Genomic DNA, 26529 nt, shown 5'->3' with positions numbered 1-26529 from the left:
GCTGAATGTAACGAGGACCTTAATGAGAAAGAATCCACAGCTGAACCAGAAATGATAATAAAAGAAGAGGAGAAGACAAAACAAGAAAGAGAAGAAGTGATGTGGGAAAATATTGAGCAGAAGCTGACGCCTGTGGAATACAAACAAGGAGACTATTGGAGCAAATCTATTATAAATCCACGAAAGATGCAGAAGACGAAAGTGGAGGCCCTGGGAGTCTATGAAATTAAGGAATTTAAAATAAAGAAATATAATCGGGGCCTCCACATAGACTCTGACTTTGATTACCTTCAAGATTCACGCCTTGTGGAAACTCTTCAGCAGCTGTTTGCAAATATGGGAAGAGACTTTGGATTGATGGTGAAAGAGCTCTTTCGAGATGTGACGACTGGCATAAAGGATTACCAACAAGACCGGCGGAGAGGGACTGAAAGAGACTGGAGGGCCTCGGACGTGAGGAACCCGGGCTAAGAACTGTTATTTTGGACATGCTTTGGGAAGGGACGCAAACCGGGGATGGGAGGGAGGGAAAAATTAAGTTCTAACAACACTCATGGTTATGGGATTTGGTTAAAATGATTATTATTCAAGACAAAATGGGAAATCGATGGAAGGGAATTGAGGTCCAACTTAGAAAAAATTAATTTTGTTTGCTTCTATAAAAGGACTAATACTAAGACAGGGAAATGCCAATTTGCTGATATAAATTTGGAAATGGGGATGCAAGGGAGGGGGTAGGGGGAAGTCAATGACCAGGGTTAGGAAATAACATTTTCGGGAAAGTATATATGTTTGTTGTTGTTTTCTTTTTTTTCTGTTTATGTGTTTATTTCTTTTTTGTGTCTTTGTTTTTGTTTATATAAAATGTGAAAATTCAATAAAAATTTTATAAAAAAAAAAAAATATATAGTAAACTCCCACAATGAGGTCTCTGTTATTCTTCTCTCCCTTAATTTTGACCCAAATGCTCTCACTTTGGCTTTGAGGTTCTAAATCTTGGATCTCTTCACAGGTATACACATCCCTGACATATAACGCCACTCCTCCTCCTTTCTTGTCTGGTCTGTTTCTCTGAAATAGATTGTATCCCCCCATTATTACATTCCAATCGTGGGACTTATCCCACCAGGTTTCAGTGATGCCTATTATGTCATATTTAGTTTGCTGTACCAAGAGCTCAAGCTCATCTTGTTTATTTCCCATGCTTTGCGCATTAGTGTACAGACATTGAAGTCCATTAATCATTCCCCCGTGTCTCTTATTTAAGGATTTTTTCCTCCCACCACTAGGTCCACATGCTGTTTGCTCCATTTGGTCTATGACATTTGGATGATCATCTTCAATAATTGATAGACTCCTACCTTCAGGAGCACTGTCTCCCTCCCCCACATTAGTCAGTTTAAAGCCCTCCTGATGAGGTTTCTGAGATTTTTGGCAAAAACATTTCTCCCAACCGTTGTGAGGTGCAGCCCATCACTTGCCAGAAGTCCATCTTCAAGAAACTGCAGTCCGTGATCTAAGAATCCAAACCGTTCCTGTTTACACCATTTGCGAAGCCAGCTGTTCACTTCCACTATTTTCCCCTCTCTCCCTGGGCCACGTCGTTCAACTGGGAGGACAGACGAGATGACAATTTGTGCATTTAGTTGCTTCAATTTCCTGCCGAGAGCCTCGTAGTCTCTTTTGATCTTCTGGAGGCTATTGCTTGCAGTGTCATTGGTTCCCACATGAACCAAGAGGAAGGGGTATTTGTCAGTGGGTTTTATGATTCCTTGCAGTCGTTCAGTTACATCTTGGATCTTAGCCCCAGGGAGACAGCACACTTCCCGAGACATCTTGTCAGGCCCACAGATCACTGCTTCTGTTCCCCTCAGTAGGGAATCCCCTATCACCACTACACGCCTCCTCTTGGGTTTGGTCGGGGTTCTTCCGTGAGCTGTCCGTTCCAAGGTCGCCTGCACATTCCCTGAGGACTGACTTTGCTGCTCGTCTTCATATACCTGATCGACTGTAATGAGGGAGAGATCCTCAAATGGAGTCTGCTCTTCGTCTTCCATGCTAGGGGAAAGGACCTCAAAGCGATTGTGTATTTCTAAACAATCAGAGTGAACCCTGGGCCTCCTACTTCTTTGAGTCACGTTTCTCCATATATCTGGCTCCTGTGTTGGTGAACTAGCCTCCTTCTCAGGGGAGTCCCCTGTCTCCTCCTTGGTGGGGACGGTGTGCTCTGTTGCTTCCAAGAAGAGCTCCAGCTCTCTAATTCTTTGGAGCGTAGCTACACGTTCCTCCAGTTGCTGGACTTTGTCTTTTAAAAGGGCAATCAACATGCAATTGCTGCAGGTAAAGCTGCCTGCAACCTTTGGCAAGATGGCAAACATTGCGCAGGAATCGCAGGCGACTGCAGCTGTTCCCTCCCCTCCCATCTTGAGATTGTGTCTCCTTTTTGCTCCTTCTTCAACTGCTGCCCTACAAACTCTGATAAGCTCCTCCCACAGCTAATCCCCTGCCTCAACAGAAACCCTGCCCCCTCTGACCTTTACACAGGGAAAACAGCTAATCAGCCACAAGGAAACACACAGACACAAGAAAACCCTTACAGTTCCCTCACTGTAAGGTTACAGGGCACCAGGCAGAGGGCCTTCTAGGTAGTGGCACACGCCCTGTGTAACGCCCTCCCATCAGATGTCAAGGAAATAAGCAACTATCCTACTTTTAAAAGACATCTGAAGACAGCCCTGTTTAGGGAAGTTTTTAATGTTTAATGCTGTATTGTGTTTTAATATTCGGTTGGAAGCCGCCCAGAGTGGCTGGGGAAACCCAGCCAGATGGGTGGGGTATAAATAAATTATTATTATTATTATTATTATTATTATTATTATTATTATTATTATTCCAAGGTGGAAATAATCAAAACAAGTTTAAACCACAATAAACAACATCAACATTCAATTTAAAAAGTAGCCAGGCTCCTTCCCACAGCGCAGGGATGTAACTATGCATCAGTTCATTCCAACCCATGTTGTTTGCAAGCAGCATTGTTTCTCTTCTGCTGCAGTTAACTATTTCTTTCCCAGGCCACTGTGGGGGAATTTCACTCAACTTATTATGTTATTATTTGCATTTTTAAGAATGTTATTTCATCCCACTCATCACAGTGCAAAGTAAAAGCAAGGCAAATAGGAGAAATGCAATAAATTATGGATTGTTTGCAGACTGGAAGTAACAACAGTGAATATCAATCCTAGTCACTAGATAGGTGTCCGTTCTGGACATGAGATGAATAAACAAACATCTGCAATTTGCATTCCTGTTTCCAGTGTGGTGTAGTGGTTAAGAGCGGTAGTCTCGTAATCTGGGGAACCGGGTTCGCGTCTCGGCTCCTCCACCTGCAGCTGCTGGGTGACCTTGGGCCAGTCACACTTCTCTGAAGTCTCTCAGCCCCACTCACCTCACAGAGTGTTTGTTGTGGGGGAGGAAGGGAAAGGAGAATGTTAGCCGCTTGGAGACTCCTTAAAGGGAGTGAAAGGCGGGATATCAAATCCAAACTCCTCTTCTTTCTTCTTCTTCTTCTTCTTCTTCTTCTTCTTCTTCTTCTTCTTCATTGGAAGTGGTAGGCAACTACTGCTCCGCAGCTCATATGGGGAAGGGAAAAGTCCAGTTGTAGGCGGCTCTGGGGTCTTCTTCCCCTCCCTTCCTCCCTCCCTCTCTCTTCAGTTCTGGGTTAGCTCACTTAACATCAAGCACATGCTGGATTTAAACAGTGTCAAATGTAAGCCTCACTACAAACAAACAACTGGGACTCCACTCATGCACTCAGGATTATGCCATGGCAGACAGTGCTGTAGTTTTACCTATCACATTTGACATAATTGAGTGACAGGTGTGTGTTGCCTGCCCAAAACAGCAGCATGGGCCAAATTTGCTAGTCTGGCCAATCTCATTTGCCCCCCTTGGCCAGAGATTCCTTTCCCTGCTGAAGGCCAAGGGACATTCAACAGTCTCTTGAGCATGAAAGGCCAGGCACTTGACAGAGCACCTTGCAGAGAGTGAACCACCAGTGCCAGCAGAAGCAGCAGAGCTGGAAGAAACTGCTAAAAGTTTATATTTGGCTGGTTTGATGCTCCCTGCTTTGGGTTGCATGTATAAAGTTTGTACGGTGGTTTGGACCTTAAGAGAGAATAGTAAAATAGGCCTGTGACTTACAGTTGTCCCTGAGATGCTGTGTTTGAGTGTGTTGGTTGTGTTTAGGGTAAAGAACATTTGGGAGAGAAATGCCATCCCCCATAGCAAAAATCCAGATATCTTTGAACACTTTGCTTCAGATTTGTTCCTTCCTACTAGGCTCTGTAAAAGGAGATGTTTTAAATTGATATGCATTGTTTTATTATTATGGGCTGTGCATAATAATAATAATAATAATAATAATAACAACAACAGTTTATTACGTATACCCAGTGCTTTTTTCTGGCTGTACTTACTGTAACTTCATGGTGAGTCCTGGCACCCTTTTTACCTAGGACAAAAAAGCACTGCATGCAGCCAAGCTTGTGGACAGACCGTGACCTTAGTGAACCCTCGCAGAGGTGAGGTGGATACAGATCATGGTAGACAACAAAGAACTGGGTTCAAATGGCTGCTTTGCCATGAAGCTCCCTGGGTCAGGCTGCTTTTTGTCTAACCTGACTTATAGGGTTGTGTGATGTCAATAATTTTCCTTCTATGTACCCTTGAATAGGAAAATTTGAGTACACATACGAATAGTAATAGTAGTAACCAGTGAAAGCGGCACGTTTTATTTCTCTTATTTTCAGCATATTTATACCAAGCCTGTAAAAACCAGAAGGCAATGGGGAAAGGAAATTGCATTCAGTGGGGGGGGGGGGTAATCACATAAATAACCCTGGAATCTTAGGTAGGCTTTAAAAGTACAGTTTCTAAATGGATGTGGATTGCAAAGGAGAAAGTTTGCCAGGAGTCTTTTCGGATGGAACTTCACTTCAAGACTGACAGAGAAAGAGCACCACCTAGAGATAGTCGGAGGGTGGAAAAATCTATTTTACAACACATTAAAAGGGAAAAAAGGAAATGTTTTAAGTGTTCTGCAGGGACTGCAATTCATTACATAAGAAGGTCACCGTAAATTCAGAGAGAAATAAAAATATTCCTTCTAGCACAGCCTTTGCCAACTCTGGGTCCTCCAGGTGCTTGGGAGGCTGTTCTAACCTGTGCTCACACGACACGAAGAGCAGGTGGGACCGTGCTGCAGCTGCTGCTTTCAGAGGACAGCTGGGCTGAGGCACAGTACCTCAGTTTAAGAACAGCCCTGTTTACAAACTCCGCAAAACCAGCAGCAGTGTCCCGGTTTGCAAATTTTACCTTGGTCTAAGAACGGAAGCTGAATGATGGAAGGGCACCGGCGGCAGGAGGCCAAGGCCTCATGAGGGGAAGTGCGCCTCAGTTTAAGAACGGTTTTGGTTTAAGAATGGACTTCCGGAATGGATTAAGTTTGTAAACCGAAGTACCACTGTAATAAAAAATTATTTATTATTTATACCCCGCCCATTGGCTGGGTTTCCCCAGGGGGTCTGGAGCTTATGGGTTTCACCGAATCATGGAAGGGGCCCTAAGGGACATCCAGGCCAAGCCCCTCAATGCAGGAATCATTTGTCCAATGCGGAGCTCTGAGAAGAAGAGCCTCGTGCTGTAGCGACTGAGGTCATTAAGGAAACCCCCGTTCCCCACCCAAATGCAAGTATCACTTCTAAATGTCACAGTCTGAAGTTTCTCTGATTGAGAAAGGGCCCAAAGGGGTCGACAGTCAACGCACAACTTGTGCTCTTTTTCCTTATGTGATGGCAACCTTATGCAGGTGATGGAAGAATAAAGAAAGAATTGGGAAAAGAAGGGGGAAATCAAAATACGAGGTAGGAAAACAGCGGGCAACAGCAGCTGGCAATCCCATCGCCCATTGCACTTGCCCTGGGAGAGAGTTTGGGCTTTGCCAGAGAGTTGGAGTCAGAGAGTTGCACAGGGCCTAGCGAGAACACAGAGAGCCAGCATTTCTATTTTACTTAATGTATGTAGGGTTTGGTGTCAGCGTTTCTTGTGCCGGTTCTCTGCTGCTCATTTGTGTTCCTTTGGTGGTGAGAGAGGTTGGGGTTGGCCCAGGGTGTGGTTGTTTGTTTGTGATTGGCTGTGGTGATCTATGTTTTCGTGTGTGAGTGGGGTGGGTGGGTGTTTTGGATCAGGTTAGCCATATTGATTTGTATGCTGTTGGTGGATTATTGTCATTGTCTTGTTGGGCTGTGTATGTGATAAAGGGGAGCGTCTTCTTCTGTTTGTCCCCGTGTCTGTTTCAGTTTATTGGTTAATTTTTCTAGTAGGGCTGTTTCTCATACTATTTGGTACCACTGGTCCATGCTTACTCCTGACAGGTCTCTCCAGTGTCTGCTGAAAGTAGATGGGTTATGAGTTCTTTGTGGTGTAAATGGGCTTTGTTGTCTTGGAAGATGTATAGTAGGCCCACCGACCCCTCTCGCTCTCCAAGCTTCAGCAAAAGCCTCCATTCGCCCCATAGGACGCACCCAGATTTCCCCTTCATTTTTGGAGGGGAAAAAGTGCGTCCTATAGGGCAAAAAATACGGTAAGTGTTGTGGGAATTTTCTTTAGTTTGTTTGGGAGGAGTGGGTATGCTGTGGTGCAGGTATTTCCAATTGTGTCCCTCTCTAGGTGTACCCATTGTTTTGTCTCATCTTCTAGTATATATGGGATTATATGGTGTATTTGGTTGGCAATATAATATGCTTCTATGTTGGGGATTCCCCATCCTCCTTCTGAGGTGGGGAGGTGCAGGTATTTGGGGCTTATTCTTGGTTTTTTAATGTGAGAAGATAAATGAGTGTAGTTTTCTCTGCCAACTGCGGAGTTGGGTTGGGGGAATCCAGACTGGGAGGGTTTGGAATAGGTAGGTTAGTTTTTTTTGGGGGGGGGTCATTTTGAACATGGCTATTTTGTCTGAGAGAGTGAAATTCATGTTTTTCCATCTCTTTAGGTCTTTGTTAATTTGTCGCCACAGGGGCTTGTAGTTGTGGAGGTACAATTTATTTAGGTTTCTGGTTATTTGTACCCCTAGGTATCTGAACTTGGTGTGGCAAAGTTTTATTTTGGTGACCTTAGTGAGTTCTTTTTGGGTGTGCGGAGGGGTGTTGAAGCACATAGCTTCTGACTTTGTAAAATTTACCTGTAGGCCCGACACCATTGCAAATGTGTTGCGTTCTCTGATTAGGGAGGTTGCTGTGCTTATGGGGTCTGGTGTTGTGACCATTAGGTCGTCTGCAAAGAGCCCTCATTTATAGGTTCTGCCTTTTATTTCCACTCCTTTGATGTCTGTGGCTGCTCGGATTCGGATTGCTAAGTGTTCCAGAGCCAGTGATCACATGCTTGAAACACTTGTTTGTTTTCAAGCATGGGGAGGAACTTGAGGTTTTAAAACTTGTAATTCCCCTCAGGTGGTTTTGCACCTGCCATGCGATAGACTTCCTCTTTTAACCAACTGTTTGCAAGCTGGAATCTGCTTGTGGTTTTGCAATAAAAAACCCTGTGTGGTTGCAGGGCTGTGAACTGCATGCTTTGTGTGCACTCATTTTATCTCAAGACTGTGAGCAACTTGAGTTCAGCTGCGGTCGAGGTGCTTGACTGAAGCCAGACCCAGGCACAAAGCACAGCTTTGGAGAAGGATCACACAGACTATATCTATGATTTGTGTCTATTGGAGCTTCCACAAGGGGGCTGTTTTGGGGTATAATTCAGTCACATTCCTGCAAATTCAGGTTGCACCATTAAAGTTGTTGTTGTCAACAACAACAACAACCCCTTTGTCTGTTTGCAGTAAGGAAACTGACATAGAAATGCAGTGGAAAGTGTGGGGTAAAGATTGCTTGGTGCAATATTATAGAACATTCCCTGAAAAGAAATTGGAAGGAATTCTCATGGAATCTAACTTCCCCACAGACTTTGTGCAAACAAATCCACGACTAAACGACAAAAATAATTACCATTTCTAGAAGAACCATTAGCACTCAGCTTACTAGTTACTTGAAAAGGCAAATTCAATACTAGCTGCTATGTAATTTATTAAGTTCCTATTACTTTGATCAGAATTGATTTTGACTGACTCGTGAGATGCGGTTATTGGAGTAGTTTGCTGTTACACCAGACACTGTATCTCAAGGGAAACGTTTTAGAAGGGCAGGCACATTGTCATCAGTATAAATCATTAACAACTGCTCCTCTTATTATTAATCTTATTTGTCATTATTGAATTGCTAATTATTAAATTATTAGTCGTCATTACAGTATTAACTTGTCATAAGTTTTTTTATTTTAGCACTTGCATCAGGAACATAGCTGTCAACTTTCCCTTTTCTTGCAAGGAATCCCATTCGGGATAAGGGAATTTCTCTTTTAAAAAAGGGAAACGTTGACAGCTATGATCAGGAACATAGTTTCCCGCCTTCGCTTACCTCCACACATGTAACATTTTGTCTTGTTACATTTTGCATTTCTTTCCCAAAGGACAGCTCTGTTGCAGAGGGATCGTAGCCACGCGCCAGACTCGGAAGGGCGCCCAGCTGCGTTCAGTTTGCCAGCAGTAAGTCTACAGGGCTTACTTCCGAGTAGACCCGCTTCGGCTCGCGCTGTCCGTCTCCTGCAGGAAAGGCAGCCCGGGTCCCTCCTGCCTCCGCCAACCTGGTGCCGCCAGATGTGGCGGGGCTGCGGCGGCCAGGGGTCATCCAGCCCGACCCCCGAGTCAGGCGGCCCTCCAAGCTCTGCTCCAAGGAAGGAGCAGAGTCTGCTCAATATTCTCTTAATACACACAATTCAGAGGTGCAATTAAACGGTTTAATATATTTAATCGTTAGACCCACAAGCAGATGTTCACACGGTTGCTAGAAGAAGAGCGAAGGGGAAGCAGCGCGTGCCGCGCGATGGGACTTGCTCGCGAGTAGGCGCGCCTCCTCCCAGAGCGAACCCGCAAGCGCCTCATCCCGCCAGCCGGACGGGCCCATCTCGCCTTTGCGTCTCTCTATGGCGCAGCGCGGCCCGCCGCTTTCCGGCCCGGCTCGGGCTCCGTCGTGACCGCGGGGAGATGGCTTTACGGCAGCCGTAAGTGAGGGCGTCGGGCGCGCGACGGAAGCTGGCCGTGGCGGCGGAGGGGCTCCGGCTCTGCCCGTGAGAGAGGGGCGGGGTGGGGGGGTGTGGAATTGGCGGGGGAGACCCCAGAGGTCATCTAGCCCACCCCGCGCGCGCGCCCGCGCGCCCGCCCGGGGAGACTCCTCCGAGGCGCGGCGCCCTCGGCCTCGGGAGGGGCTCTTGCCTGGGCCGCTTCCCGGGCTGGGCGGGTGCGAAGGCGACTCCAGGGGACTCTGCAAGCCCAAAGGATAAACTAGGGTGGCATTAGTTTTGGAAAAGGAAGGGCTACAAAAACAGTGTGGCGAACAGAAAACACACCTTCCATGTCCGGGGCGTGTGTTCTTTAAAAAGACGTGGTTTTTTAGAGAGGGAGGTGTGATGGGTTGCCCTCCCGGACAGCATGACATGAGGGCGTTGGGGTGTAACTTGAGTTAGTTTTCAGAGGAAAAGGGCCTTGGAGAATTGGTGTAGATCCCAGGGAGGCTTAAAGGCCTGTCCTTCTGTGTATTAGATTGCAAAACGGCAATCTGCATGAAGATAATTACCACGGCTGCTTGAAGTCACAGTAACTTTAACCTTGTTGCCACACAGATCAAGTGTCTGTCCTTTTTTAAACTAAGGGATTGGTACCTCTGGTATGTAGGACAAGTACATGGGCCCATTGATCATCACAATGGTCACCCTGCGTACGGAACCAGTGAGTTGGTCACATGCAAGTGATCCTGATGAATAAGGGGCAGATCCTGCGAAACACAGTCGGTGAGACTTCATTCCTTAAAGAGCACCCCTGGGTGGCAGTTTGGAGTGGGAGACCAGCTGGAATTTGAGCAAAGGCAAAGGTTAAGAGGGGGGTGAAGGGAAGGAATGACTGATCTGGCTGGAATTTGATGGAGGCTGGAAGGCTATGGAAGTAAAGTGGATGCCTGTCTTGATGAGGAGCCCCCTCACCAGCCCTGTGTGTGTTCTCTTTCCTCCCACCTCTAGACTGGCCAGTTCGAGTTGCGAGATGAGGCCGCAGCAGCCGCCTGTTGCCAGCAAGGTCTTTGTCCAGCGGGACTACAGCAGTGGCACCAAATGCCAGTTCCAGACCAAGTTTCCTCCAGAATTGGAGAATCGAGTAAGGGCTCCGTGCTTTCGTCGTCCCTTGCAGTCTGACACAAGTGGGGGAGAGTTGGGTTACACCCAAGTTGACATATCCAAAGTTGATAGAAAGGGTGACTTTTCCACAGTAATGTTCATGATTCCAGTTTAAGTAATAATATAAAAACTGGAACATTCAAATTTATAAAATTAAAGGTGCACAGCAGCTAAAAGCAACCAATACAAACTTAGGTTTTGAAGTTTTGATGAAAATATACAAAGAAAAAGCAGCAATATTAAAAGCTAGGAAAACTAATTTCCCCTTCCTTTGGGAGTCCTAAAAAGCATTCTTATTCTTGTTTGGAACACAGAAGTATTTTTACACACCCGTTAACTACACACTTCATTTTTTAAAAAAAATGCCTCAAATTGGACCCACCAATTCCCGGTCAGAGTCTAGGATATCAGCTGTGTGTGGTCTTTGGAGGGGTGGCAATCTCCCTTACTGTTTTTGTTCGCTTTCTGAAGTTCTGGCTGGCAAACAGGGACCAGATTTTAAATTAAGTGTGGGTGAAAGGGTCAGCGCTGCTGCCTGTGCCCAGATTTGCTCCTGCTGAATCTTTTTCTGCTCTTTTTGGAAGGATTCCAAGAGAGAGAGGGAGTCAGACAGGCAAAGTCCTATCTCAGGATCAGGGTGATCTACCATCAGCTTTCCTGTGGAGAGGATCCTAGTCCCTTTTTTCTTTTGATTTTTAAATTTTTGTTTTAATTTTACTTGTAAACTAGTTTGGAACGATTGTATCCTGAAAGGCAGGAGAGATAGATAGATAGATAGATAGATAGATAGATAGATAGATAATTGTAACCATATGTAAATAAGTACTAGTGTGAAATCAACATTTCTTTTATTTATGTTATCCCTCAATGCACATCAGCTACAGATGTGTGCAAAGTCCAAGTGATTGTGCATGGCTGAGGGCATAAACTCCTTATGTCCTTATCCTGGTGACAGTTTACATTGCTGTTACTGGGCGGGGAAGGTATTAAAAAGGCTGTGGCTCAGTATAGAAGGAGGTGCCTGAAGTGTGTGAGAAAAGGTTATATCCTTGGAAATAAGTGCTATAGTGAAGTGCTCTGTGAAAAACCGTTGTAGTCCAGTTTTGCCGCTGGCTTTCAATTGCCAATTCCTTTGCTCAAGAACTAAGTGTCATTATACAGTCATACCTCGGGTTATAGATACTTCGGGTTGTGTGATTTTGAGTTGTGCACCGCACCGAACCTGGAAGTACCAGAACGGGTTACTTCCGGGTTTCGGCACATGCTAAATTGCGCTTTGTGCATGCGCAGAAGTGCTGAATCGCGGCATGCGCAGATGCAGCGCTGCAGGTTGCGAACGTGATTCCTGCACGGATCACGTTCGCAACCCGAGTGTCCACTGCATTTGCCTTTTATTTGCAATTACTAGAGACCAACCTTTCATGGGCTGTAAGTTTCTAGTATCAAAATAAACTTGGGCTATCTAGTGAAAACCCAAGATCATGAACATCTTTGTGTTTTCTCTATTGATTGTCACTTCCTGTGTATAAGTTTTGCTGAACTTGTAGATCCAGCTGCACACTCAAGCCCAGGCGGTTAAAAGCAGCTGAGTTGTTCTTGAGTCATGTTATGTATGTGGAAGTTCTCTAGGTTACTTAGTGTGCCTAATGCAAAAGTGACGTTGTATCTTCTCATTGGATTCTGTTTGTATTCTTGGATGTTGGTTCACATTCTGCATTTGGAGAGTTGCCTAAAAGCCTGCATGCTTAAGGTTAACATAGCAAAATAGTGCATGGGGATGAAACTTGAAGTTTCAGCAATGGAAAATAAAGAATACAACTCCCTGCTAGACCAGATGTTTTGGGACTACAACTCCCATCATCCCTGACCACTGGTCCTGTTAGCTAGGGATGATGGGATTTGTAGTCCCAAAACATCTGGAGGGCCGAGTTTGCCTATGCCTGGTTTAGATGATCACCCATCACATGTCCCAAACTGAAGCAAGTAAGCAGGGGAAAGTGAAAGGGTGAAGGCGCAACTCTGGAAGACCACCCAGTGGTCGCCCCCGGCCCCCATCACATTAACCTCAAAGTGGCTTTTTCTTCTCAGCACAGTGGACATTGTAGTCTATTCCAACAGTACAGTCAGACCTCGAGTTAAATGTGTTTCAGGTTGAGCATTTTCAGGTTACGCTCCGCGGCGACCCGGAAGTAACGAAGTGTGTTACTTCCGGGTTTCGCCGCATGCGCAGACTCTCTAAATGACGTCATGCACGGAAGCGGCGAATCGCAACCCGTGCACGTGCAGACGCGGGTTGCATTCGCTTCAGGATGTGAACGGGGTTCCGGAATGGATCCCGTTCGCATCCAGAGGTACCACTGTATTGTCCTGATCTTGAAGAGTTGAGGGTGTGTTCATAGAGCAGTGACACGGCAAGGGCACCACCTTCAATGAGCTTAGTTAGGTGAGACTTGAACAGGGGCTCTTAACTTACTACATGTATACAGTTGTACCTCAGAAGTCAAACGGAATCTGTTCCGGAAGTCCGTTCAACTTCCAAAACGTTTGAAAACCAAAGTGTGGCTTCTGATTTGGGAGCCACGGAAACCCTGTCAGATGTTTGGCTTCCAAAAATAGTTCGCAAATCAAAACAGTCATTTCCGGGTTTGCTGTGTTCTGGAGCCAGAACGTTTGGGAACTAAGCTGTTCAAAAACCAAGGTACTACTGTACTGTCTTTCCTCCAGAAACTTACAACAGTGTTTTAACCTCACAAGAATCCAAGGAGTCGTCTTAAACTGCAAGAGCATCTTGCCCAAGGCGACCTAATAGCTTAATCCTATGCACATTTCCTTGAAAGTTTGGCTGAGTTCAAATGGGGATACTTACAAATAAGCGTGTGACAGATTGCAGCCTGAGTCTTGGCTTCCTGCAACTAAACGCCAAATGGTACCAGCTCAGAAGTTAAACAAAAGGAGACAGCGACTTAGTCCAGTTTTGATGCTGTCATCCTTAATGGTGGTGATAATAATGAAGCCATTGTCTTCCACAGTGAGATCACTGCCCCTACTGCCATTTGAATTCAGTGCTTCTTTAATTTTGTTTTGTTAGTTGGTTTGTATCCAAAATGGATTTGAAAGAAATTCATTTTCCAAGCCTTTTAGTGTACCAGTGCAAAGATTGTCTGAGGCCTGTTGTCTCCAGTCGGCTGGGACACATGGGGTGTTCTTCACATGACAGTGTAAGTCCGGCAGGCTCATGGTGGGGGCCCCAGGTCAGCTTAGCCCTCCAGTCGCCAGAGCAAGTATAGCTGGCTGCCCCTCCCCGCTGCCTGCCAATTAGTACAGTGATACCTCGGGTTACATACGCTTCAGGTTACACACTCCGCTAACCCAGAAATAGTGCTTCAGGTTAAGAACTTTGCTTCAGGATAAGAACAGAAATCGTGCTCTGGCGGCGCAGCAGCAGGAGGCCCCATTAGCTAAATTGGTGCTTCAGGTTAAGAACAGTTTCAGGTTAAGAACGGACCTCCGGAACGAATTAAGTACTTAACCTGAGGTACCACTGTATACTGCATGCAAATACTTTTTAAAGAATGCTGTTTGGGCCTGTATATAAACTGACGTCTCCACTGGAAAACATCCACCTCTAGAAACAAAGGTTTACCTGTTACTTAGCTATCACTAAACAGAAAACCATATATGCATTGGAGTTTGCTACGTGAACCAGGTTGAATGCCTTCTGCTAAACGTGATGCCTTTTTCAGGTCGACAGGCAGCAGTTTGAAGAAACAGTGCGAACTCTAAACAATCTTTATGCAGAAGCAGAGAAGCTTGGGAGCCAATCTTACCTTGAAGGGTGCCTGGCCTGCTTGACTGCCTACACTATATTCTTGTGCATGGAAACACATTATGAAAAGGTACATTGAGTTACTGTGACCTCTGGAAAGGGCAGGGTGCAACATGGGCAAACTGGAGTTGTCAATGGCAGAAAGTAATTCCACAAAATTACTTAGATAAATAGGTACCGCTTACCAGCGGGAAGGTAAACGGCGTTCCGTGTGCGGCTCTGGCTCGCCAGAGCAGCGATGTCACGCTGGCCACGTGACCCGGAAGTGTCCCCGGACAGCGCTGGCCCCCGGCCAATAAATGTGAGATGGGCGCACAAACCCCACAGTCTGTCAAGACTGGCCCGTTTGGGCAGGGGTACCTTTACCTTTACCTTAATTCCACAAAAACAGGCACGTTAGTCTCTTGCAGCAGTGAAGGCCAGTGGCACCATTCTGTCCCCAGGAATAAACTTTGCTCTCACTTTCTGGTAAGAGTTAAGGGTGCTTGCCTGCCTGCCTGCCTTTAACAAAGGAAAACACTGGGAAACAGCAGCAGTTCCCTCTGCTAGTTGGCTTTCTGGCCCCAGCTGAATTTTCAGGATAGTCTTCATAAATGGGTGGATGCATTTCCCTCCCATCAATCACTTTCTTGACATTATAAAGGCTATCCAACTGTCTCTTGGCCAGACAGTTCTGAATAAGAGGTGCTTTGCTTTCTCTCCTAAGCCAGCATGACATATTTATTTAGTTCTCCAGAGTCCATTTCCTCTCACCATGGTGCTTCTGTTTCTGAGATTATGTAATCTGGATTTGGTGCCTTTGTTACTTTCTTTTTGAGGTTACTCAGAATGCATTTATAATATATTGGCTTTCAAGAAAGGACACTCAAGGTATTTAGATCCAACCATAGTAAATATCCAAGTTGACTTTTAAAGTTTGCTGTGCTTGACTTAGAATAAAAGCACCCTTTCCAAAGACCATAAAAGGTAAAGGGACCCCTGACCGTTAGTTCTAGTCGTGACCGACTCTGGGGGTTGTGGAGCTCATCTCGCTTTATTGGCCAAGGGAGCTGGCGTACAGCTTCCGGATCATGTGGCCAGCATGACTAAGCTGCTTCTGGCGAATCAGAGCAGCGCACGGAAACACTGTTTACCTTCCCGCCGGAGCGGTACCTATTTATCTACTTGCACTTTGACGTGCTTTCAAACTGCTAGGTTGGCAGAAGCAGGGACCGAGTAACGGGAGCTCACCCCGTCGTGGGGATTCAAACTGCCGACCTAGACGTAGAATAAAAGCACACTTTCCAAAGACCATACTTGAGTTAAATGCTTTTTTCTGTAAATGAATAATTTACTAATGCTTCAAAAGAGCAATAAATATTGTTGGCAGTTAGTTATTATCTGGATAACCTTGGCCTATGTTTCTTTAAATTTTCAGATTTTTCCACTGGTGCTGGCATTCAGGGTGCATTGAAGCTGTTCAGTTATTTAATAAAACTGCATAGTTGGATCAAGCTGCTTAACATGTTGCAGATAAGTTAGGAGGCAAATTTGAAACGCAAAACAATATTTTGTGTTTCTATATGCCATCTATAAGCAGTATAAAATGTACCAGCTAACTAAACAGCAGAGCAAGACGTGGTTGCCTATGCAGCTGGCTATTTATGCAGTACTCGCCCTGATATTCAAAGCACTTTACTTTCATTATCCTGATAATCTGCCCAACAATCTGTAGGGTCAGCCATTACTGCTGGGACTGAGGCAAGGTACTTCCTTGATCATGAGACTCTGCAAACAGGCCAGCACCACCTTTGTTATCTTTCTTTCTTTCTTTTGGTTTAATATTTTTATTAATTTTCACACACAAAAGCTAAATCATTACATTAAAGAAAAAAAAATAAAATGAGACATTTAAAACAACTGTATACACAATCAATATTAAATCCACATTATGGGATTACTTGAATCCCCCGACTCCCCTCCACTCCTTCCCTTGGTTCCTTTGTATTATCTTCATTCATGCATGTAAAAAAAATATCTTTATCTCTAATTAACTCCAACTTTAAACATTGTCTATAACATTACAAGTGTTTTTTAAAATCCTGCTAACGTATTAACTTGCATACATTGCTTTTGTAAATATGCAATAAACATTTCCCATTCTTTTTTATATTTGTTGTCATCTTGATCGCTAAGTTTCCCAGTTAATTTATCCATTTCCGCATACTCCATTGACTTAGTTTGCCAATCTTCCTTGGTGGGGACTTCTTCTTTCCAGTATTGGGCTAGCAGTATCCGGGCAGCCATTGCTGCATTCACGAACAAATTCTTGTATTCTTTACGTAAATCCATTCCTGTAATACCTAATAGGAAAGTTTCTGGTTTTTTAACAAAGGTTATTTTTATTTTTTCCCCAATTCATTATATACCATTTCCCAATTTTTAAAATAACTTTACATTGTCACCACATATGAAAAAACGTACCTTCTACTTCTTTACATTTCCAACACTTACTTTCTCTTGTTTTATACATTTTGGCCAATTTAACCAGTGTTAAATACCACCTATAGATCATGTAATTCTCTATAAGTAAAGTACAGGCTGTGAATTTTATATCATTCTTCCATAGTCTTTCCCAATCTGTCATCTGACTATTATGTCCCACGTCTTTTACCCACTTTATCGTAACACACTCTTCATCCTTAGTTTCCCATTCCAACAAGTTACACATCTTTGATAATAATTTAGTACCACTTTCTATTATTTCTCTCTGGAAATTTGAGATTTCATTGGTGAATCCTTTCTTTTTATCATTTTTGAATACTTCATTTAACTGAATTTAACAGTTTGTTACCTTTCCTCTTCTTGAAATTCCTTCAATTTTAATTGGTTATTCATTTCTGTTAATAGCTCTCTATGTTGCCCAATTAGGTTTCATATTTAATTTTTTCACGGATATTGCTTCCAGTGGGGAAAGCCACCATGGTGTTTTTGTTCTAGCAAATCTTTATATTTTTCCCAAACTTTAAAATCGCAATTTTTATTATATGATTCTGGAAGTTTTTATGTACTTTTGCCTTCTGATACCACAAGTACACATGCCATCCAAATTTAGTATCATGTCCTTCTAAAAGTAATAAATCTGCATTTTTTTTAATATTATCCAATTCCGGATCCAGCATATGCAAGAAGCTTCATAATATAATTTTAAATCTGGTAAGGAGAAGGCACCTCTTTCCTTAAGATCTGTTAATAATTTATATTTTATCCTTGGCTTCTTTCCTCACCAGATAAATACCTTTGAAATATCCTTCTACCACTCTTTGAAGCAGCTCACATCGCTTATCACTGGGATTGATTGAAACAGAAATAACATTTCCTTTGTTAAAAAAAAATATTTTTATTAACCGACCAATCAAATCAAATCAAATCACATCACATAAATTCCAAATTACAAAGCCGAATTTTAAATTTTTGTTGGGGGGACCCATATTTCAAGTTCCGAAGGGGGATTCCGATCATCTTCTTGCTGCTGCGTTAATATCCACAAATCTGTCCAAATAATGTTCATAATTCTATCCAGTCTTATCTTGCTGTTTCCACATCTCATCTTGTTCGTATATTTTTATTTTTTTCTTTATGATCTCTTCTGATAATCTCCTTAAGCAGGTAAACACCAATTATAATCCTGTGTGAATTTTTCCGTTCGTCCAATCATCATATCAAGATGGTTTCCATATATCATCACTTTCATAAATAACAGCACTCTTTCCATCATTAATCCCGCAAATCTGTCGCTCTTTAGTCCCTCTGAGGAGGCTTACCCACAATATGAAAACAAATCTACTCCTCCTCCCAGACATAAGTCTTTCGACAGAACTTGCCAAAATGGCGACGCTATTTTTTTGCTGCGTCATTCCAAAGCTCTTATGCTTTCCACAATCTTCTTGAAACATGCTTTGGTTAGAAAATTATCTCCACACAGTCTTAAATCCACAGCTTAAGTCATTTAAACGGCATTTCTGACTTGTGAGGGGGATTCTTGGTTAATCACATAGAGAAAAGAAAGGAAAGTTTTTTCCCCTCCCCCATCCAGTCCCGTTGCCGAACATACCGAGCCTTGGTGTGTCTTCTCATGATTTATTATTGTTCCTCCGACCCGTCTTGTTTCTCAGAGATCTCTTCGGTTAGCAGTCTTTACTCCCCATTCTTCCTTGAAATATGTGCATTAGCTTCCTCCTAATTGTTTCTTTTGAAGTTGCTGCAGCTAGAGGCGTGAATCAGAGACAGCGTCCAGGAGCACCGAGATCCGCACAAAGGCTTTCTGCCTAGTTCCCCCACCCCCTCAAATTTGGGGGTGGTATAGGGCACAGCAGGCAAGGGCAGTCCCACCCACCCACTTGGGGGGCGGGGCGGGAGGCTGTTTACTCCCATCACAGCCTCTTAATTACCTCGTGTGGGTCGGAGAGATGTTATTGTCAGCCATCTTCCGATGCACCCCTAGTGCCCCCCCCCCGAAATAACATTTCCTACAGGCGCTTGTAAAAGGACTTTACTACTTTAAACATGGTTTTGCAAACATAGTTTTGGGAAGCAGATTGGATGCAAATGCTACAGGAACGTTTGTCTCTTCTTTCCCCAAGGTTCTGAAGAAGATTGCCAAGTACATTCAGGAACAGAATGAGAAGATCTATGCCCCACAGGGCATCCTCCTGACGGACCCCATTGAGAGAGGGCTCAGAGTTGTATCTTTTTCTGTGGCTTCCTAACCTTTTGTGCTCTGGTAGCTCTCATATCTGTTTGTGCCTGTGGCCATTAAACAAACAAATCCTGCTGGGATGAAAGTAGTATTTTACTCCAGCTTTTGAGCAAATCTTGTTTTAGCCTTTGTTGCGTAAGCACAGCCCCTTAGCTATCTTCACAATTAGTGTTGGCCTAGGAATTGAGAGATTCGTGCTCCTCACTCAGCCAAAAAGCCCACTAGGTAACCTTGTTCCAGTCACTCAGTCTTGGTCTTAACAGAGTTGTTGTGGGGGGAGTGGGGAAAGAACCTTGGGTGAAAGGGTGGGATATGAATGGAACAAATCCCTTTCTTAGGTGTGGAAAGCACTTCATACGTAATGATTGCTACTTTCGTTGAGTTTTCGCTTGATGGCACATGGGGTGAAGCTGGCAGATAGAACCTTTCCATCAGTGCTGGTTAGGGAGGCTGCTCCAAGCAGAAGAGGAGCATCTCTTGCTTCAGTTTCTGCAGAATTGTAGTTTGCTATGTGAGGCCTGTTACGTTGACACACCAGGAAGTGATGGGGGTGTTCTTCACAGCTTCAGGTGTACAGGCCGGTTTGCCTGGACTCTTCTTAACAGGTGTCAAAGAGTACTGGTTGGGGATCCTTGGAGGTAGGGAACAAGCTTCCTTCTGAGTGTTGCTTATCAGCTATAGCAAAAAGAGCCTTCCAAGAAGTCTTTCCCCCCATTCTGTAAATTTTGCTTCTGACAAGGGCACAGGCAACACGGGCTCTCATTGGGAGGGCAGTAAAGTTCTTTGCAGCCGCCTTTGCCTGTAAGGAGCAGCGTGTTGGCATCTCTCCTCCAGAATTCAAAGTGGGGGTGGGGAAGGGTTTATGCTAGTTCATTAATAGTATAACATTTGGAAAGAAAGAATTTGGCTGAGTCAGACTCATTGGCCCATCTAGCACAGCATTGTCTGCAGTGGCTGGCAGCAGCTCTCCAGGCTTTGAGGCAGGGGACATTCCCATGGAGACCTTTGAGGACTGAGCCGGGTGTCTTCTGCAGGCAAAGCACTGAGCTGAGGTCCTTAAGTGGGGGTTGTGGCCGGAGACCCCCCCTCCTTACACACTCACATGTACTGCACAAACACCACACTCAAACTCACACTCACACTCACACACCTCCCCTCCCAGTACTTCGCTATCTTGATGTTTTTACCCACATGCCTCTTCTGCAGTGTATTTTTTTTAACAGCCCTGCTGTGCAGATTGAAATTACCATTTATGAAGACAGAGGTGTGAATAGTGGGAGATAAATCCTGAGGTCCAAGGTAAGTGTTAACTGTAGATGCTGCTTTGTGATCTGCTTCTCTACAAAAGAAAACCCCACCAAAATAGTTTATTCCCACTGCTCCCACCAAAGAAAATGGTTTCTGCATTTAAAGTTCATGGGAAAAACAACCCTATACTATTGCATTATGATTGTTTCATGTAGCCCTAAATAAGTGAAAATTTTAAAATAATGCTAAACCCCTGGAGAGCTGTTCTAGCAGCAAATGAAGGAACAGAATTGAGAGCCAGTGTGGTGTAGTGGTTAAGAGCGGTAGTCTCATAATCTGGGGAACCAGGTTTGCGTCTCCGCTCCTCCACATGCAGCTGCTGGGTGACCTTGGGCCAATCACACTTCTTTGAAGTCTCTCAGCCCCACTCACCTCACAGAGTGTTTGTTGTGGAGGAGGAAGGGAAAGGAGAATGTTAGCCGCTTTGAGACTCCTTAAACCCATACTCTTCTTCTTCTTCTAATGATTCTTCTGGAATTATAGAATAATTAGACTTTTTTTATTTAATCTGATTGAGTATTATCTTCTACCTATCACATTGAAAAGGAGGAATCAAGATCGGGAGGATGTGGAGGAAAGAAAAAGAGAACAGGGAGACTCATAAAACAGTGATAACTGGTTTGGAGTAATACTGTTGTAGTCACCAAGAAGATAGAGTGCATATTAAGGTTTTCCTTTGTATGCATGTTGCTTGTTTTCAGGATGCTGGTTCTTGGGTTCTGTCACCCTAGTCATCAGTTTTGAATGGAGAGTGAATTTTCCCAACAACCTAGTGGGAAACCAGAATGTAACCAAGCACTGAAGGACAAGCAGAAATCCTCAGCCGCTTGGCATGAGGAGGATTTCCTTTTGGACACTTTGTCAGAAATTGCATGTTGCCATGCAGCTCAGGCCCCCCCCCCCAGTCCGCCTTGCTGGAGGGTCTGCACGGAACAGAGGGGTCCTTCCACCTTGCCCTTGAAGACTCCATTGCCAGTTGTGGGGAAGTTTGAGCAAGGGCACCCCAGTGGGCGAGTGGAAGCTGCCACGGACAGGATCCAGTCATCAACTCCCCCCGCCCCCCAAGAAGGTGTCTGATAAGTGGACCCCACCACCAGCCCGAGACTGCAAGGGGCCCCTCTGTTTCTGCCCAGGGGTTAGGATTAGCAGCCTGAGTTTCAATGGCTCAGAAATGGACTGATGATAAGTCTGAGATTGAATAATACTTCCAAGAAATCAACCAGTCTACATGTTGTAGATGTGGCACACCCACCTGGTACAAAGAAAGATGTTAAGAGATATTTAAGCTGGCTTTAGGACCATTGTTGAATAGCAGGCAACATGTGAAAGCAAGTGACAAGTCTGGTGAATTCATCAACTGGCAATAAAAATGCCATTATCAGGCCAAATAGGTCATTAAAGCGAACACCCTTCAATCTTTCTTGCCAGATAGGTGATTTATAATGCAAGGATCAATTTTTAGTTGATTGGTCAATGTCCTCTGTCAGCTCCTATGCTGATCAGAAAGAAGTTTCACTCATAAGCATGTGCAATTAAGTGTATTCTAGTTTGATCTATCTTGCCTTAAGTTGTGCATCCTCATTACTTGGGAGAGAAAAGTGGGATGAAAACCAAATTTGGGAGTTGAAATCTACCCTCTTGTGTAGGCAGCAGCATTGTTGAAAGTGAAATTCTAGCTCTTTTATCCTGTCACAAGAAGGAGTGTACAGTGGTACCTCGGGTTACATACGCTTCAGGTTACAGACTTCGCTAACCCAGAAATACTACCTCAGGTTAAGAACTTTGCTTCAGGATGAGAACAGAAATTGTGCGGCTGCAGCGGGAGGCCCCATTAGCTAAAGTGATGCTTCAGGTTAAGAACAGACCTCCAGAATGAATTAATTTCTTAACCCGAGGTACCACTGTAGTGCTGATGGAAGTAATTAGTTGAAATTACAAGTGATTTTCCCTATAAATATAAAAAGTTTAACCAGAAGTCATTGTTCAAATGATTAACATAGTGTAGTCCTGCTTATTGCTGCTGCTGCTCTTGTTTCGAAAGCAATTTCTGTCCAGTCTGTTGTTGGCTTCCCTGGAGGAAAATGTTGGCCCCTGACACCCTTTGGCTGCAGTATGACTGTTGCTGGTGAGCTTAAGAATCGTGCAGCTAGTCCATTGTAAGGTCCTGCTAATCCCTGAACTCTTGAGAGGAAGCTGTCATGTTAGGCTCTTGTTTTCTGTGGCTGTAATACACCCTCTTCCCTCCACGCCGGCTGCATTTACTGCCACATCTGTTTGGCACCCTCCATTAGATATGGCTCATTTGACAGTTGCTAGTGCGTTCCAGAATAGTTGTAGGGATTTTGAGCAATTGCATACACAAAGGACCTATGTTATTGGTGTTCAAGCCACTGTGAAATTTCTAAACCTAAGGCACATAGACTGATAGTACATTTCTGAATAGCTTCATTAACTGCAAGTGTGTTTTATTTAGCATGAGGATTTGAAGCTCTCCAGTAATGTTGAGGTAGAAAAGGAGCTTTGTAGATTCTCTGGCTGCCAAAATTGTCCTTTGGTCACCTTCCTCTTCCAGCCATCTGAGGTTGGCTTCCTGTCCACGGCATTCGTCCAGAATGGTCCACAGCTGTTGAACATACACAGCAAGGATGCCATGGGGACCCTCATGACATAGGCACTCAAACGCCCCTTTGGAAATTGGCGTTTGAGTGCCTGATGCTCATCAGAATGACACAGAGCTGGTACTTTATTTATTTAGTGCAGCGAGGCTCCTCACGGGGTCTCTGCCATGGGAGCATATTCACCCAGTGCTTTTCAAACTGCGCTGGCTCCCAGTGGATTACAGGGTCAGATTTAGGGTGCTGGTTTTGACCATTAAAGCCCTTCACAGCCTAGGACCCTCGTTACCTACGGGACCGCCTCTCCTGGTATGCCCCACGGAGAGCCTCAAGGTCCATAAATAGCAACACCCTAGTGGTCCTGGTCCCTAAGGAAGTTAGATTAGCTTCAACCAGAGCCAGGGCCTTTTCAACATTGGCCCCGGCCTGGTGGAACGTTCTGTCTCATGAGACCAGGGCCCTGCAGGATCTGATTTCTTTCTGCAGGGCCTGTAAGACAGAGTTGTTCCGCCTGGCCTTTGGCTTGGAACCAGTTTGATTCCCTCCCTCCCTCTCTTTCTTTTTTCTTTTCCTTCTCCTCCTGCGACGAGGCTACATTTTAATATTTTAATGTTCCATTATTTTAATGTTGTATTTTATTTTTGTTTTTAAGTTGTAATTATTCATCTTGTTTTTATTATTGCTTGTAAGCTGCTCTGAGCCCGGCCTTGGCTGGGGAGGGCGGGGTATAAATAAAAAATATTATTATTATTATTATTATTATTATTATTATTATTATTATTATTATTAATTTTATAAATAACCTCCAGCCAAGAAGAGTCTGCTGTCCCCCAGGCCAGTCAGATGGACTTCACCTGATGCAGGCCACATGTAATAAAACCTTAAAGCAATTGTCCCTCTCTCTCCTCTGTCAGAACCACTGCTCCACAGGTTTGCAACACTGGTAACAGTACAAGGCTTCAAACCTTTAAAGTCACTGAAAATTTTACCTTCAAAACACAAACATATCTGAGAGGAAAGTGCATTTTGTTTTAATCTGTTTAACTCAGCTCTCTTTCTTCCTAGGTTCCAGCTTTTGTTCCAGAAAGTTCCCCTACCTCCTCCATCATAACATCATTCCTTTCTTCTGCCGCCAACCCCATGGTGCCATCTACCACAAAGACTTAACTTCTCAAAATCCTACTCCTTCACAGCAAAATCCCATGGACAGGATATCATCCATTTTGTGTCATATGGGTAAGCCAAAAGCAATGGCGTCTGCCTGGTAGCTTTAGCTTCCAAGGACCAGTTGAGCAGCCATACGAGTCAGTGGGCACAAGACCAGACTGGAGTCGGCTAAGGGCTGAGTGGCTTCTTTTGCAAGCGCTTGGATTTTGTCAGCTGTTCGGGAAGAAAGCAGCAGTGCGGCATAGGCAGCTGAATCTCCAGAAATGAGGCCCATGTTTGTGAAGTGGCAGCAGGGTGTTTCTCTGCTTGTTCAGAGGAATCTTGGAACAAATACCATCTTGAGTTGAAGCCTCCTATGGTGGTAACAGCAACAATGCAAGAAGGCTTTCATTTTTAACACTTCACCAAGAGCTAGTGCAGTCTTCGGGACACGAAGTCCTCTGCTTTCACTGTGTCTTTCAAGAGAGGAGAAGGTCAATGGTTTGTTTCGTTCAATGCGCGGAAGTGCGGCAGCCCAAATGTATGCTGTGCCAGTCAGTGTAACCACCCCCTGCTCTCTCCACCCCTTTTCAAGTGTTGAATATGTGAGCTAGGTAATAAATGGCTTTTTCAGTTTTGTTAGCGGTTAAAAAGTTTTAGGGCAAGCTGGTAACTTGACTAGAAATGGTGTTATGATAGCGCTTTGTTTTAGATCTCTCTCACACAGTGTGCAACTCAGCAGCCTGTAGTACTTCCACTTGCATTCAACATTCCTCTAGCAACACTTACAAAATATATAGAAGATTTTAGTCTTCTGAGTTGATACCTTCTTATGGATCAAGTGTTTTTCTCCGTTCATCCAAGTGGGCCCTTGAGTAGAGGCCAGCAAGAGTCGCTCAGCCGCTTGACTGTTGCTGTCGCCTCCCATGTCCAGGAATTCAAGGCTTTGCCAAACGAGACCACCTACAAAACGGATAGAATATTTCACTTCTTGAGCGATTCAAAAAGCCAGTAGTGAATCAGGGTCTTTAGGTGGATTATTCTTCAATACCTATTTGCTGGTTTCTTTATCCTTTCCTCTAGAAGTCTGTTTAATATTTAAGTGTACAAAACACCTGTTGTTGTTTTTCTAAACTGTAACAGTGTTCTGCCTTTTGTACCCGTTACAATCAGTTTTGAGAAATATTAATGGATTGGTAACTTTTTTTCTTAAATAAATTTTGTCATTTGCTAGCACTGATCTGAATTTGGGTTTATTTTCTTCCACGAAAGTTAAACCAATGACATTTGGGGGGAATTGAAGATCCCCTCTGCTGCTCAGCCTGCCCATGGCCTTATTTGTATGTATACATTAACTTGCATGTTACAGGTATATTTGTGAAGACACATTTTTGGGGGATCTTTAATGTGAATATTATTGCACACCAAGGAAATCATTGCACTGCACTTATACATCCTCAGTTATTTGGAGGAATTAACAAAAGACAGAATCCCAATGTCAATTCAAATAAAATATTTTTATTTATTTGCAGCCAGAATGGTGTGCAGTGAGTAAAACGCCTTTGCTTCTTGAAGCTCTAGATTGCAGCATTAGAGGATAGAAACATGGCTAATGGTTGCAAGAAAATACCTAACCCCATATTGATTGGGCCAATAGCTTACACTTCCCTTTTTTACTATGGTAAAGAGGAGACCGGCTTCCCTCATAACTTAGTACCTTCCAGGTGTTTAGGACAACAACTCACTCTGGATTGTACCTATGGGTCCCTTCCAAACTTGTGATCCTGCATGTGTGAAGTTGGAATCTTTTGAGAGGAAACCATTATTGAACTGATCTCACAGCCTTGTCACACAAAAGTTTGCCCCTACTTAGTTTTTTTTATTTCAGCTAGCTATTTTAGATGGAAAAAGTTGTTTTGCTTATGCACAATGAGTTGGAATTGGTTTCTGCTTTCCTGCAAATCAGCCAGAGATCTCCCAGTAGATCCCAAGCTATTTTCTGTGCCCCAACGTGTCCTATTGTACAGCAGATTTTCTAGTTCTGACAACACAGCATGAGATGGGAGTTAAGATAAGGTTACCAGATTTTTTCCAATGAATCCGGGGACACTTTAAATAAAACAAATAAATACTATGTTTGGGACATTGATGCTGCAGCAATGGCGGTGGCAGAGGGGCGGCCGCCACCTTGACCTCAACTTCCACGTTTCCCCTTCCTCTGAGGCTTCTATCTCCTTTCTCCATGAGCCTGGGCAGCCCCATAGTTGTTGGTTCTTCGGTGGTGGTGGGGAATGGAATGTGAAAGGCAAAGGAGGGCCGAAGGCTTGGGCAGCGCGATGCCTCTCTTCCCATCGGAGCAGCCCCAATCCCATTCCTGCTTGCATGCAAGCTCTGATGGGCAGCATGAAGCCTCCCTTCCCAGCTGAGTTGCTGGGGTCAGGGAAGGTGGAGGCAGCCCAGAAGGTGCATCTCTGAGCCCCTGCACCACCATCATATGGGGACCTCCGAGCAGCTCCTGAAGCCAGCCAGAGCCAACTGCTCCGGGCTGCTGAGACTGCGTTTCCCGG

The 26529-nt window shown here is 44.3% G+C and overlaps 1 protein-coding gene and 1 long non-coding RNA gene across 5 annotated transcripts in view; one reads left to right on the top strand and one right to left on the bottom strand.

Annotated features, from left to right (window-relative positions):
* The window catches only part of LOC309536599, a 12695-nt gene extending 4053 nt beyond the window's left edge, over positions 1-8642 (bottom strand). Inside the window, exon 1 of the long non-coding RNA XR_014221663.1 lies at positions 8523-8642. This is a non-coding gene — a long non-coding RNA (uncharacterized lncRNA). The remainder of the gene's footprint in view (positions 1-8522) is intronic.
* Positions 8643-9083: 441 nt separating this feature from the next.
* Positions 9084-25198, top strand: GOLGA7 (golgin A7). Of its 4 annotated transcripts, none has more exons than XM_082230691.1 (6): positions 9084-9165; positions 10177-10309; positions 14073-14225; positions 18778-18879; positions 20130-20192; positions 23882-25198. In XM_082230691.1, exons 1-5 carry the CDS (start codon positions 9149-9151, stop codon positions 20175-20177), a joined length of 453 nt encoding a protein of 150 aa, XP_082086817.1. In that variant the 5' UTR covers positions 9084-9148; the 3' UTR covers positions 20178-20192; positions 23882-25198. The 4 variants fall into 4 exon arrangements, with proteins under 4 accessions (XP_082086817.1, XP_082086818.1, XP_082086820.1 ...); XM_082230692.1 differs by having other exon boundaries at positions 9159-9231; XM_082230694.1 differs by lacking the exon at positions 9084-9165 and adding an exon at positions 9188-9231 and having other exon boundaries at positions 10186-10309.
* The last annotated feature ends 1331 nt before the right edge of the window (positions 25199-26529 follow it).

This window comes from Podarcis vaucheri (assembly GCF_965113315.1).
Source record: "Podarcis vaucheri genome assembly, chromosome: 7".
Taxonomy (NCBI): Eukaryota; Metazoa; Chordata; class Lepidosauria; order Squamata; family Lacertidae; genus Podarcis; species Podarcis vaucheri.
The sequence above is the reverse complement of the archived record's forward strand: the minus strand, read 5'-3'. Positions and strand labels throughout refer to the sequence as shown.

Excerpts from the sequence above, each read along its gene's own strand:
- GOLGA7 (XM_082230691.1), top strand. Across the intron at positions 10,310-14,072 it reads CTCCAGAATTGGAGAATCGA|GTCGACAGGCAGCAGTTTGA; the intron begins GTAAGGGCTCCG and ends TGCCTTTTTCAG. Across the intron at positions 18,880-20,129 it reads TTGAGAGAGGGCTCAGAGTT|ATTGAAATTACCATTTATGA; the intron begins GTATCTTTTTCT and ends CCTGCTGTGCAG.